General features: G+C 41.1%; 2 protein-coding genes across 3 annotated transcripts; one reads left to right on the top strand and one right to left on the bottom strand.

The window, feature by feature from the left end:
- Positions 1–277: 277 nt before the first annotated feature.
- On the bottom strand, positions 278–12,399 carry LOC109469553 (ADP-ribosylation factor-like protein 15). 2 transcript variants are annotated; one of them, XM_019768085.1, is made up of 5 exons: positions 12,239–12,399; positions 10,636–10,783; positions 9,356–9,415; positions 7,478–7,686; positions 278–948 (listed from the first exon to the last, which is right to left on the bottom strand). In XM_019768085.1, exons 1-5 carry the CDS (start codon positions 12,293–12,295, stop codon positions 787–789), a joined length of 636 nt encoding a protein of 211 aa, XP_019623644.1. In that variant the 5' UTR covers positions 12,296–12,399; the 3' UTR covers positions 278–786. The 2 variants fall into 2 exon arrangements, with proteins under 2 accessions (XP_019623644.1, XP_019623645.1); XM_019768086.1 differs by having other exon boundaries at positions 12,235–12,360.
- Positions 12,400–12,663: 264 nt separating this feature from the next.
- LOC109469549 (probable low affinity copper uptake protein 2) lies at positions 12,664–14,413 on the top strand. The gene is made up of 2 exons (XM_019768082.1): positions 12,664–13,164; positions 14,174–14,413. Exons 1-2 carry the CDS (start codon positions 12,884–12,886, stop codon positions 14,376–14,378), a joined length of 486 nt encoding a protein of 161 aa, XP_019623641.1. The 5' UTR covers positions 12,664–12,883; the 3' UTR covers positions 14,379–14,413.
- The last annotated feature ends 357 nt before the right edge of the window (positions 14,414–14,770 follow it).

Raw genomic sequence — 14,770 nt, forward strand, 5'->3', positions numbered from 1 at the left:
AATTACGGTTGCAGTGTTGCACACTGCATCTACATTGTACAGTGTAGCCTGGTATCTATCCTATTCTAATTGATTCATTCTTTTCATTGCTTCAAACAACCTGTTAATAAAAGATATATAATTTGTATATTCCAGTGAAATACATGATTGTCTATGTCAGAACTCCATTTGGCTACGTCACACGTTTTTCTGAAAAGGCATGTTAACCAAAGAAGCATACGAAAGTTTGATCCCTGTGACATTATTTGGGGTACCAAAATTTACTTCTCCAGAGGAATAAATTTTGGTACCCCAATTAATGAATGACATAAAGGCCATGTAGCCATAATTCAAATGGGAACTAGCGCCAAACTATGATTAGGCCACACCAAGTAATTTTTATGGATGACACCCGCGCCCGCGCATCCATTTTGGCCTGTTCCCAGGAAAAAAAGAAATTCTGCTTCCTGTAACGATGACCAAAGAGTCACGATAGTGCCACAATTCGCAAGATTGGAAGCAAGATGATAGATGTGATGAAAGGAAAGAAACAGGACAGGGCGACAACTGCTGCTCCACTGATTTATTGCTGTTGGTTGTTATACTGTGTTGCATTCAATTTGTGTTCTTACATTTGTCGCCTCTTAGTTTTTTTCGGCCCCTCTTACTTTTTTTTCGTGCTTTTGCATTTAGATTTAGGGTCTTCAGAGGACATCATCCATAAAAATTACTTGGTGTGGCCTATTAAAGCAGAGAGGCAAACAGAAGAGGAAACCAGAGTTAGAATAGGAGGGACACCAGGCTAAACTACACCCTGTTTTCCTCACTCTCCTTTCCAGCAGTGTTTAAGAGGAATGTGACAAATCGCTCCAGAGCCTGTCTCACTGGTTCTTGGTCCTGTATGGAGCAGGGGCACACGACCCACTGTCGTCCTGCACACAGCCTCTCCAGCTCCAGGTCTTTGGTCAGCTGAAACAAAGCAGGTACAACAGGCCTCAATATCATCAGTCAGTCATTTTGAATATGGTTTAAGTTCTACCCACACTAAATGGTGTAAATTTAGGCAGCACCCATCTCCACTTCATCAGCCCTTGGGCCACACAGCTATGCAGTTGGTTTAATATCTCTTTCCATGCCAATTTTTGTCCATCAAAGATGACGGATTGGGCAAATTTTTTTGCAAAATTCTGTCAAACTGATGGAAAGACAGACGCTGGCTACAACACTGGGCATGACTCTGTTGGAGAATCCTTGACCCAATGTGTTGACAGTGACAGCGACAATGCAGGATCAACAACAATGCAGTGATGATCACTTGGGATGGTCTCAGTGAAAAGGTCAGTATTCATGACATTGTACACGTAGCTCTATCCCACAATACGACAAGATGTCGCAAATTATCAAGGCGGTTACTGATATTTACACAACACAAAATGACTTCATCCCTTTGACATTTGTCGCGCGTCAAATAGTGTTACTAATGCATTAGTGGATCATGGCGGTAGCTTTACTCTGAATAGTCGCGTGGACGTAACGGACTAAAACAAATTGGAGAACAAAATTGGAGGAATAAGCCTTTTGTGTGAAGAGAGAAAGTCTTAGCTATTGAACTTTAACTACAATTCATTCTTGACTCAACAAAAGTACAGGGACTTTCCTAACTGGTCTATTACAACTAAGATCAAACAAAAGTATTACGTATGAATAAAGTCATCTTACGTACAAATTATATGTATATAAGCAGCAAACTATGTACAGAATATATGTCAGCTGCAAAATTAGAGGTTTAACTAGTAGTCTATATAGATTTAAACATTCTTTAAATGAACATTGTATTTCCCTATTTGCACACTGCAACTTTTGAAATTGTTGAGCACGTAATTGTAATGGCATTTTGTGCCTGAAGGTTAGGAGACGTGGCATATATTAGATATGATCTGACATATCACTTAAATACTAGTAATTATTTAACACAAGGCCCTTATCCATAAGATATCCTCTACTATATACAATAATCATATATGATGCAAACTGTTTTTCTGTTGACATCAAGGTAACCAAAGCAATGTGGAGTAGGATTTGGCATTGGCTTGATATGCCTTTTATATGATTTAACGGCTTCAAAGGAATTTAGGGCAACATTTAGGCTAATCTGTAAAATATTAAGTACTTCCTGATACATGTATTTGTAGCAAAATGTCAAAGACTTTACTTATCATAAATCGTTATTCAAGGCCGCAGGTAGCATTGCTGTAAGGGAAGGTTTAATAATCAGTCATGATACATTCAAAATGTAAGATGAAAGGGATACTGCGAGTATGCACACCTGGTGCCAAGCTTGTGGTTTCCATATTATTTCTGAGTAAGGCCACACCGACTTAATTTTATGGATGACATCCGTGCGCACATTGATTTTCGTCTGTTCTCAAAAAAAAAAAGATCATGTCCACTAGTCCATGGTAGTTATGACAATACAGAGCCGGGCACCCAGGCTATCGAAGCTCCACGACTCAAGATCTCACTACATATATGTACATGTACAGTGCCGATTCATAAATTCCGCAAAAATCCAGCATGATTGTGCAGTCTTGTCATATATGTCACTAAGTGCACATGTACTGCCGCAAATTCACAATACCAGCTTTGTATTCCTGTGGTTTAGTAGCATCTTTTTTTTGGCCAGAATTTTTTTTGTTTGCCCGTGCCGGCCGTGTGCACTAGTTTGGAAGTCTTCAGAGGATGTCATCCAAAGAAAAGCTTACATACTAGTACATGTACTGCAAATTCATTCATTTTCACAGGGACTTAATTTTGCAGTGCTAGTATGAGGGGAGTGGAAGTTTTTACAGGGGGTTTTCAATTCACAAAAGGAGCAATTCTGCAGTACAGTATTTAAAAAAATGAGGTATAATCTCACATTGTCATGATTTCCAAAAGTAGAGATCACCGAGAAAATATAAGCCACAAACATTTCAAAATTTACACCAATGCAAGAAATAAAAAAGTATATAAAAGTCAGATATTTTCTATAAGAGCTGGCATATGAAATGCATTATCATCACATGACCCTATATCCACTGCACTCATCATGCCATATATACAAAGTGCAATTTTTTGTTGTTGTTGATGTACATGTATGTAGCTATGCAATGTAGAAAAGATGTGGCAGAACACTGAGACTCCAAACATTCCTCTCAGTCCAACTGTGACTTAATCGTGTGAAAACATCATCCATTCTCCACCAAATAGTGCTGCATACCTAAACCCAATTTCAGGTTCAGGTCCGGATTCAAGTCCAGAGGTTTAGGTTCAGGTCCGGACTTGTAAGTCCGGACCAAAACCCATGGCATATACAAAATTGCATGTTGGCAACCTTGCAATGTTGTCTGGGTGAAACTTTGGCCACATAACATGGAGGCCGGTACTTGACGATGCCCGATGGCAATGTTTTCTTCATTTTGCAGCAAAGACTTTACAATCTACAGAAGGTTTTAGGTGGTTTGGAAAGAAAGGGGTATGTGAAATGGTCTTTTATGGTAATAAGTCCGGACTCGGTTCTTGACTTTTAGGTTTTTTTGGACTTGAACCTAAACATTTTTTAAGTCCAGATCCAAGTCCAGTGAACCGGTATGCATCACTACCACCAAATGTCACCCATTCTGACACAATCCCCTACTTTTCTCGTCTATCAATGTAAGACCTTCGAAACACTTTAATACCGTACTACAGTGTATAATAGATTTCACCTGCATGTGTTTAGGCTTTTCAACCTCCAAAGCTGACGACTTGAAGAATGTGCTTGCAATCCGCACAGGTTATCTTTAAAAAGTTTCAAAGACATCTTACAGCACTTCTGAGAAAAGGGGAAGAACTGAGTGTTATCTGCTTTATGCTGAAATCTCCTGAAAAGGTCAGTGTGAAATACCAACAAACGTGTAGTTAAGAATGAGAAATGTTGGGTTCCATATATGGTGACAACTCAGGTCCTGTGGGGCCACTTTCCGAGTAACCTAATAGTATTCTACTGCATGTTCCAAGAAGGTTAAAGCCTTAGCTTATGCTACTTGAATGTGATCCATGACATTATTCTCTTGCTAAGGCAAATATTCCCAGTACTCAAACTGAGAATGAAAATAAGCCGTATAATAATTATAATCTAGAATGAATCACCTAGCCCCAGATGGTAAACTTTCTATACAGGATGAGTGGATTTAAGGTAGTAAACTGCCCAAACTGTTTCTTTTGAAAAGTCTCAGACTATGCCTGAAAGTCGTTGACAGTCATGCCTTCAAATATCAGAGTTACATCAGCCAAGAATTGAGCCGTTCAAAAACTCGTATCTTCCAAGAACTATTGTAGTGTGGAACTCGTTGCCTCCAAGCACAGTTGGGGCATCATCCACTAGAAAGCTTTTAACAACTTCTGCAATTAAATGGGTGTAACCAAGTAGAAGCTCCTTGGTGTAACAGGTCGTTCGGTGTAATGTAGCCAGCTGCGGCCGCGCCACGTGCCTGCGAAGCTGGTGTGTTACGCCGAAGGGCGGTTATACCGGCTATACAGAATACAGATAATACTTGCAGGACCTTTCTCCGTTGACATATCTACCCATGTTTTTGAGAAACGTTGCTTTTTCAGCCATAACCTTTGTTATACTTTAGGTATGCTGGAAGTTAATGCCTGTAGACCTTTCCTTGGCACAGCACCAGAGCGGGTGTGGTCTTATTCTACTGGTGGCACTAACGCATGCATACATGCATGTAATCATGGCAGTAATGGGTAGGACGGGGCTCACGTGTACCGCCATGTGAAGAAAAACAACGGCCCGTGTTATCGTACCGCCCTCTGAACTTGTCAATGTTTCAACAGCGTTTAAAGTGAGTGTTGTGGGGACAACTACTTTGGGTCTGTTAGTACACGACTGTGGAATGCGGGGAACTAAAGTTGCGCGACCCCGGGTGACACGAGCTTCCTCGCTATCACGTCCGCAGACCCGGCGCTAAGCTTCGGTGTATCGCCGCTTGTCACCGCCGTCTTCCCCTTGCCAAGTTCTCGCCCCCTTCGGGATTACACACGGTGCCAAGTACATTCAACAACTCTTCTGAGAGCTTGGTGGTTGTCCAGAAATAGAGCATTAGAGTTGGTTTCTTCTTACAATAACAAGATGTGGGGCATGTAAGATTAGTAACCCACCTGCAGGAACCACCAGTTCATCAAAGTTGCCACAAAAGTGTGCAGGAATCCCCCAAAGTACTTCTAGTTTCCAAAATATACAACTGACCGCATAATACATTCCTGAGATGGTTACCTCTTAAGGGCCTTCTGTTGGAGTAAAGAGCTGTTAATCGTTTTCTACATCTGGACATTTTTGGAAGAAACAAACAATACCAGTGCAAGACTGCATGACAGGTCCAAGCACGTGTACAGTTTGTCGTGTGGTCAGGATATTTAAGGCTAGAAATACAGTATTTTTTCTGTTACCATTGTAAGATTGCAACTTGATCAAAATTTCTAAATCTCCAATTTGGGAAATACTTCAGAATCTGCAAATATGCCACTGTTCCTGTCCAACATCATGCATACATGTTATCTAAGTAAAAAATGTACCTTAAATGAGTTTCACTTCAGCCAATGGCTTGCTTCCAGGCATTATGCTAGTTTCAATTGTGATCTTAGACAACATTCAACCAGAATTAACCAGAATTATACATATATATAATATATATGTATAATTCCGATTCTTTTATTCAGGCTGCAAAATTGCAAGTTGTTCAGATTTTTTGTCTGCAAATTGCAGGTTGCAGCTAGATACTCAAGGCGCAGTGTACCTACTAGTACCAGCCCAGTATACCATGTCAACCGCATAAGGTATCTATCTCATATCTACATATAAGTATAGAAGTCCTCATGAAACAAGATAAAATAGATACATGTAGTATAGGTACATGTACATGAGACCATTGTGGAGGTAATATGCATACAGATATTCTGTACATAGCTAACAGCTGATATTGAATCTCAAAAGCACATTATCTTTATACCCCCCTCCCCATTTAGTACATGTACATCTGTAAAGATGGCACACTGGTTAGAGACTTCTCAGGTTTAACAACTCTACACTTCACAATGAGGTGATACAAACGAGGAAGAGCATTGTTCACTTCTCGTTAACTTAAACGGAGACAGTGCGTTTCTTTGGCGTGCGGTGAATCTTACATTCTTCCTGGCGAGCCGGCTTTTCTTCCAGAGGTCAAGGAACTGAACTGTCAAGGTCAAGGCTGTGGCGTGTGCGTCAGCCGTGGCAGACAGGTGTAGATGTAAGCGTAAACACAGGGAACTAGGGCAGAGAGTGCTACATTCTTGGTTCGAGTGTTTATTTCAACACCCTCCTCCTGAATCCGTGGCATTTACCCGCTGGACGGGACGGACAAAACAACAGGTTTAATGGCCGGGTGGAATTCTGACAGCCACATCTAAATATAGACCTGTGTACGCATGTTGTTTGGATGCAGGTGTACTGGATAAGGGCTACTGGTATCTGTTATGCAAAAAATAACACCTGTATCACACCCGATAGGTTATCAATGTCTGAGGTAAAAATGTGGCAAATAGGCAATACAATATGTATTCCTATTTGCACTCCCAGAATCATTAATTCATTGACCATCAATAAAAGAACATGATGACAATAATAACAATATATGCTCTGATGGTATCTATACTTTATAGAGTGCAAGAATAGACCTTTTTCACAGGCCCCACTGCATCCTGGGAGATGCAAGGCACTATGGGATGCTCGGGTGGTAGACAACAGCATCACCAGCCCGAGCTGTGTCTGGTCCACTCTGCGTGTATCTTGTCATGATAAGTTGTTTGCACCCTGCACAGCTACCCATAGTGCCCTGTGTATCCCAGCATGCAATGAGATCTGTAAAAATCTAAGAAATATACGATAAGCAAATGCAACATTACCAACAATTCCTTCTTGAAATCTTGAAGTCTTTATTATATTGCATAGAGTCTGAATTGAGTACTAGGTATTTACAATCAATGCAGGTTATGCACTCGTGGATCGTTCTTAAAACATAAGGAAACATCAATACAATGTATCTCTTACTACATAAAGTTGAAATTCGTACTAAAAGTTTTACGGGAGACTGGTTTGAAGACACAGGCTTGAGTGAACATTCGCCAAAGTGAAACATTCCCTGCATGTTATTGTTAGCTAAGTTTACCGAAGGAAAACATATTGTTTTTGCTACGTTTCCTCTTCTTCTTCAAACCAAAAAAAGGTCAATGACCTGAACCAGCCTGTCTGTTATCATGGTAACTGGTCTTGGGTTACATTATGTTGCAATTTTATACCAGGAGGGATTTAGACTCCTGTCTTACCATATATATGAATGTGTTTGAGTAAGAATTAACAGAGCAGACCATATGCGAAGGTAAACATTAATTATTAGTTACAGTTTTCTAGTTACAGCTTTGTGCTTTGTCTCACCTGTTCAGAGCTCCTTGCTTCCATCTTGTCCTGGTGACTGGCAAGGAGGACGAAGGGAAGGCCCCTCAAGGACTCGTGGGATAGTATGCCGGCCAGGAGGCCGCCCACCGTTTGCAAGGCCTCCTGGGAGCAGGCGCTGTCCATGACAAACACCACGCCCTGGGTCTGTTGGTAGTACCTGTCCCAGTATGGTCTGATGTTCTCTGCACCTGGTCACAGCAGGGATAGGTTCAGTTTATTGAGTTAAAACTCCCCTTTAGCTGCCCACCCGAGGGTGGCAGCTATTCTTCTAGGAGAGAGTACATAAAACATAACAATACATCAACATATACACATAGAATAGAACACGGGGTATTCCGTATCGCCCGAGGTATCGGCCCAACTCGTGGGAGGGCCGGGACCGAGGGCGATGCAGAATACACCGTGTTGTATTTTATTTATGTCATACCCACCCAAGAAAAAGCGCCTTTCAATGCAAGATGAGCCAAAAGTTGGTGCCCCTGAACCCTCAAATGCAACAACATCAGTTCCAACGTCCGGATTCTGTATTCGAATTTTCGAAAGCGGTGCACGCGGTTAGGACGAAACAAGTTCGAATTGTTCTATGGAAGCCATGGAGCCTGGGCCGTACCGTAAAGTACGGCCCGGTCCGGAACCCATTATCGCGGCCCAGCTATGATATAAATCAACATACACAATATATTACATATATACAATATTCAATATACTACCAGTTGTAAGTTTGGTTCAGTCTGTCTTTGGTAAGAGTTTTGAATGTGGTAGGTACAGATGTTCTGATATGATCTGGAAGTGCATTGTACAATTTTGACCACCTGTCCTCAAATTCTTCAGGCTGGGGAAAAAAAAGGTTTCGTTTCTTGGTTCCCGATCGACCCTAGAAAAAAACTGCCAACCCTAGCCTTTTTTTGTGTGTGTGGACCCCTGCAAGGGACATAAATTTTTCAAGCTGATTGACCATTTCTAGCGACATGATCTGACACTTGAGTGATGAAACGTTGCACAATCGGTTTTCCAACATTGACATTGAAAATGACAAGTGTCCTCACACAAGTTTTACTTTTAAAAAAAATTGTATTGTATAAGTTGGATCACTAGTGATCGACAAAGTCTTTAAAAAAAAGAAAGATAATCCCTACCTACCAACCCTATTTTTTTTCAGGACTGAAACAGGAAACACAACATTTTTTTCCTGGGACAAGAAGATCTTTGATACATCACAATTGCATGCTGGGAACCATAGAGCACCATGGGTACAACAGGTGGCAAACAACATCACTACAATGACAGATTTTATAGTCTTTCACAATCTATACAGTCATAATGATGTTTGAAGCTGTATAAAGTTACTACCTTTTGACTATCTACCATTATAATTTGATATCTGAACGATTATAATTACTTCTATTTACCTTATTTCATTTGATTGTTGATGAGTTAGTTACAATTTCGTCTTGTTCACGATGAGTTTATCTATTTTTAGTTGACCTTTGTTAGTTCATCTTTAATCTTTTGTTATAATTATAATGTCATGTAGTTTTGTTGGGGTTATCCCCCCAGGAATCTTTGAAAACCGCCAATAGGCGACATGTATTTCCTGGTTAAATAAATAAACAAACAAACAAACTACAAAGCTGTTGAATTTTTTAGAAATCCGCAGACCTTTCCTTATGAGCCCAAATCTTTATTTTTGCTGTTTCTTCTATGTTTTGCAGAACCACATCAATGAATATGAGGGCATTATCTCTAGGACTGGTATGGATAGGATATGTATGATGGAGATGGCAAAGGGAAAGGTAATAGTACACCCAGTCCGAGGCAGGGGGCAAAATCAGTATCTTTCTATAAGTTTTCACTTACCTCCAACTTCCTTCACATTGAGAATGGCTTCTTCAAATTGAACTGCTTTGATATTGAAACCTGAATAAAATACAGTAAACATCGCATTGTAGGAATTAGGTACATTTTAATGAGCATTTGTTTTGTTTTCCCCTTTGGCTCTATATGAGACAAACAAATGTACCAAAGTCAAATGTACATGTACTGCATGACAGTGATGGAGAAGTATTGCAGTCTAAAAGAGACCCCTGTCACTCTCATTAAGTGCTGCAGGTGGCCATGACGTATTTTTGCATGCAGAGTACAGTTATTTAGCTCTAGGTGGGAACAATTCTTTGTGTTGGAACAAAAGTTTTAACTCTATACATGGTAACTACCAACACAGATGAACTTTCATGATGATATTTCAGGGCTCGAAATACCCATGTGCAATGTGCAAAATGCACATAATTTTTCAAGATTTGCACTTAAAATATTTTTAATATGCAAGTTTGCACCTACGTAGGAGGGGGAGGGGCGCATTGCATTGCAAAGAAGCAAAAATTAACCATATGTTACTTTTATAAGCTTTTATGATATCGTGCAGGATAATCAAGGGAAACAAATATGCAAAATAAAAATAATTTATTGCTCTCAGACTGTTAGTTAATTCTTTTTATGTGCTATATAATTTTTTTTTTAATTTTGGGAAGTTCCAACATTTTTTGTGACAAACCAGCTGAAAAACAGTTGCAGACGGACTAAAAATTTTGCACATAGATTTTTAAAATTGCACCTAAAATTTTTGCCACATGCAATTTTGCATGTACCTGAAAAAAGGATTTTGAGCCCTGTATTTAGGGCAAAGGCCACCAATGGCGCATGCCCAAAGGGCCCAGTCTGAGACCCCCTTTGATTGAGTGCAGCCAAACCAACTTTTTCTTGGTATATATGTGTGGATAACTGCTGGCATTTTCCAGCTGGAGAGTTATTTCTATTTCTATTAACTTGAAAAAACTGGCTGTTAGTGTTGTTTTGGCTGCTTGGTAGAGTTCTAAAACTAATCCCATCTTCTTGTCTTTTGGTGGTCTTCAAGGGGGTCAGAGGTCATTCTGGCAGTGTTTGCCTTTGCTGTGCTATGTTTCGCTGGTCAAAAAGTGAAATTTTTGGACTAAATGGACAATTTGGAAGTTGGACTACCCTGTCAATGTGTGTTTGCAATAGTTGAACACTCAAGTAGGTGATTGTTGACAGCTCAGTTCTTAGATGTTTTCTATATAGGGGCTGGAATCAGTGGGCTGTCCCCTTTGAAGAGACAATACCTGAGGTAGGTTCGATGTCGTCTGTAGTCTCCCCACACTGCAGCAGGGTGAGAAGTGTGGTCTTCCCGGCACCAGACATCCCCAGACACACCACGTGGTACTCTGGTCGGGGCGCGGGAGGGCTGCAACAACACAGCGCTCTGTACAGCTGTGGGAAGGGAAAGAATGAAAGGATGGCTGGTGAGGGGGACCATTTAACTGGTCCCGTGTTTGAAAATGAGCACTTCCCTGAACTGGTATTCTAGCTCTGGTTTGTTCTTCTGATTGCTTCACTGCTATGCAGTCTGGTTTTTAAAGTAGATTAAATTTATATTATATATGAATGAATATATTGTTTGAAAATATTATTTTGCCTATCATATGCTGAGCTCCGATAGGCTCTGAAGTTGCATGGTCCACTGTAACAGCATGATATTGACTGGGATTGAACAAGCAAATTTGTATGTTTCATCCCTGTTACATAGCCTCCTTCGCAGACTTGTTAGGCGTCGAGTTATGTTTTTTTTTTCTCTGAGCGACGTGAGTAATATGCCGCGGAGGGACAATTTTGCTGCTGTAACAGTGCTAACTGACCATGCTAAATGGTCGTGCGACCTTTTAGTGTAGTGGTTAGCGTTGGTGACCGCCAAGCGGACAACTCGGGTTCGATTCCCGGTTGTGACCTGCTCGCCCCTTTCGGTTTTAACAGTGGCGCCCGATGTGGGCCCTGTGAGTACTGGCACTGAGGATAAGTGTGGCAGCTCCAGGGATGTCGGACTTGGAAGATTCGAGGACGAATCTTGAAAGAAAAGGGGGAGTAGTGTAACTGTGCTAACTGACCATGCTAAATGGTCGTGCGACCTTTTAGTGTAGTGGTTAGCGTTGGTGACCGCCAAGCGGACAACTCGGGTTCGATTCCCGGTTGTGACCTGCTCGCCCCTTTCGGTTTTTACAGCCTTTCGGTTTTTACACTGCAGAGGGAGTTTTTGCCATGGAGAGAAGGATTCGCGCTCCAACAAGCGAAACATTCCGTGGCATAAACTCCCTCTGCAGCAATATTTTTCGCTCAGAGAAAAAAAACATAAGGCCGACGCCCAACAAGTCTGCGAAGGAGGCTACCTGTTACACTGCTTGTAATAGAAATATCAAACAATACCTGATATTCGACAGGTGCCAGACTAGCTTATGGGGACGCAATTAAAGGAGCAAACTGGAGTTAGACATCTCTCAGGCACTGTCCCCTAGCTACTGTCACCCGGCCCATACAGCATAATGGACCGTCCCCTCACTTCACATGTTTGAATATTGAAGATTGTGCACCAGCCAACTTGGGTGCTTCTTATGATGACAGCAAAACGATGACATGATAGTATAATATTATTGTGCTGCTGATATAATTAATAATCGCATGGAATGGTGTAGGTTAAATCAGGTATTTTTTTACCATTCCATCGATGGAATGGTTTCCATGCGATTATTAACAATATCAGCAGCACAATAACCCACTTTACCAAATTATGTGAATACTAGTATACTGCACATTTTACAAACTGTCTCTATGTGGGGAGGGGGGCTACAAATCCTAGGCTATACATCGTTAAAAAAAGGTTTTCTCCTTACTTACGCTGTAACAGCCTATTCTGCAAGCCCCGATGACCAGTTGGCAGCGTTCGGAACACATAACTGTTACATTCCCGTTATAAACATAGAATAAATGTGGATAAAACAAGCCTGCTTCCCTCCCACGACGCGTTGCCAACGGTACCACTGGTACTGCAGCGCCGCCAAGCGACTTTTTTTAGTATCGTAAGGGCTGTCCTATTTTAGCTTGGGGAGAATTTCCTCCCTCCATTACATTACCATATAAATTTTTGCACTCCCGTGAGCAATCGATGAATTATCAAACATATTAAGAAAAAATAAATGAATTGGTTGGATACAGTTTTATTCCAATGAGCGTGATTTTTCTGTATTGAGGCAATGCTGAAACCCCCAACTTTGAACTTATAGTTGGTCCCAACTTTGGTCCCATAAATCGAGTGGGACCATCGACCGGTCAAAGGTTACATAGCATAGCTATGCGGAAGTTACCCCGTTTCGTAGCGTAGCTTTGTAAATCTACGCACAAAAACTTTTAAACTTTCCCTTGATACCTCTACTAAGACCTTAGATGTCTTCTGCTAGCTTTGAAGACATCTGAGCCTTTTATTCTGTACTTTGAAAGATATCAGGGGCGAAGAAAACTTCGAGGAAGGAAAAAAAAATAGATATGCGGATGTCCTTTTACTTCGACACCGACGCGACCATTTTGTTCAGCGGTTGGACGGTACAAGATGCTCTCGGTTTGGGGTTCAGCGTTCTCGCCATCGCAGCCATGGCAGTGTTGCTGGAGGGACTGAAACGCTTCGTCTGGTGGCTGGGTAAGAGGAGGCAGAAGGACCCGCTGGACGTGAGGAACAACATCCAAGAAACTCCCGACTCGCAGGGGATGTCTCCTCTGCTCAGGTCTCTCCAGTTTCCACCGAGTATAGAACACATCGAGAGGAGGAGGTGGGTTGGGAAAATTTGGGTTGCAACAGTAGCCGTAGTACCTTAGCTTTAGGCCATGTTGATTTGATTATATGGATGACATCTGCGCGCGCATGAATTTTCGTCCATTTTCATAAAAAGAAAAAGGTTTTTCGACCATACTGTAAATCGTAAAAAGCAGCTGCAAAATGAGCAAGTGTATGCAAATTGCAAAATAAATATTGGCAAACGATGTCGAGTGCAGTAGTTGCCATACAATACTCTGCGTGTTTTCCTAATTTTGTTCAACCTTCATGACCATGTAGATTCACAATGAAGCCAAATTATTTTATTCACATGCTCACATCAGTACTGTAGAATGTCATTCACATAATCAAATCAACATGGCCTTAATGGGCATTCCAACATGTAGTATCTTTTATTGTTTGCACACTTGTGCATTCTTGACAGGCTAATATATATATATATATAGTTGTCTATCTTTTGTGTGCACTTCATTAATACTGTTGGTGTTGGTTTGTAAGTTTCACTGTTACCTCTCACAAAATCATCACAACACAAACATATTTTTCATGGTCCTTTTATATGTTCACCGTTTTCACAGTCACTTCTGTGCCGTGAATTCCTCAACTTAATTTTTTTCCTGCACCTGTTGCCACCACAGACATATAGTTCCGTGAACATCTCAAATACCATGAAATTTTGCTACCATGAACATAAAAGAAGTAGAAAGGATAAGTTTGCAAAGCAAATGCATAATGGTCTATATCCCAGCAAACTACTGCTCTGTTTATTGTTGCCCAAAGACGTTCATGATATAATATATGGTGAGCAGCCAGCTCTGCCCTGCTACATAATGTAAGTCAACACCACAGGGTGTCTGCTACAGCACCAGTTACCAGGGTGACAGACATCTGGTCCAGGTCATTGACCTTATTTGTTAGGTGAGAAAGAAGAGGAAACAGAGCAAGAACAACATGTTTTCCTTTTCCGGAAGTAAACCCAATCACAGTACTTCTGTTGATTTCAGATTAAAATTCCACCTTGCCCAGTCCCTGCTGCATGTACTGGAGGTGGTGGGGGCCTACTGTCTGATGTTGGTGGTCATGACGTACAACGGCTGGCTGGCCATCGCAGTCTTCCTGGGCGCCGGCATCGGCTACTTCATCTTTGCTGGAAACATGAACATCAGAGTAGAAACTCCAGAGCAACAGCCCACAGCACAGAGGCTGTAAGGCCATGTTGATTTGATTATATGGATGACATCCGCGCGCGCATGAATTTCCGGCCGTTTCCAACAAAAAAAAGTTTTCAACCATACTGTAAATCGTGCAAAACAGTTGCTAAATGAGCAAAAATATACCAGAAGTTGCAAGGAAAACATTTAGAAACGATACCAATGTCGTAGAATGCCAAAATCAAAGGAAAAAAGACAAAAATGTAAAGAAATGAATTCGAAGAGTAGATTATTCACCATAACATATTCTGTGCCATTTGTTCAACCTTCATGACCACGTAGATTTCATAGTGAAAGCAACTTTTTTTTTTTGCAAAACTTTTTTTTTATTCGCATGCGCGCATCAGTTTTGGGGTTCCCAGAGGATGTCATCCATATAATCAAATCAAC

The sequence above is a fragment of the Branchiostoma belcheri genome, unplaced genomic scaffold (genome assembly GCF_001625305.1).
Source record: "Branchiostoma belcheri isolate BF01 breed outbred unplaced genomic scaffold, Haploidv18h27 scaffold207, whole genome shotgun sequence".
Lineage (NCBI taxonomy): Eukaryota > Metazoa > Chordata > Leptocardii > Amphioxiformes > Branchiostomatidae > Branchiostoma > Branchiostoma belcheri.

Excerpts from the sequence above, each read along its gene's own strand:
- LOC109469553 (XM_019768085.1), bottom strand. The coding sequence starts at position 12,295 with ATGTGTTCCGAACGCTGCCAACTGGTCATCGGGGCTTGCAGAATAGGC. Across the intron at positions 10,784-12,238 it reads GCAGAATAGGCTGTTACAGC|CTGTACAGAGCGCTGTGTTG; the intron begins GTAAGTAAGGAG and ends CCCTTCCCACAG. Across the intron at positions 7,687-9,355 it reads CAATGTGAAGGAAGTTGGAG|GTGCAGAGAACATCAGACCA; the intron begins GTAAGTGAAAAC and ends TGCTGTGACCAG.
- LOC109469549 (XM_019768082.1), top strand. The coding sequence starts at position 12,884 with ATGCGGATGTCCTTTTACTTCGACACCGACGCGACCATTTTGTTCAGC. Across the intron at positions 13,165-14,173 it reads GAACACATCGAGAGGAGGAG|ATTAAAATTCCACCTTGCCC; the intron begins GTGGGTTGGGAA and ends TGTTGATTTCAG.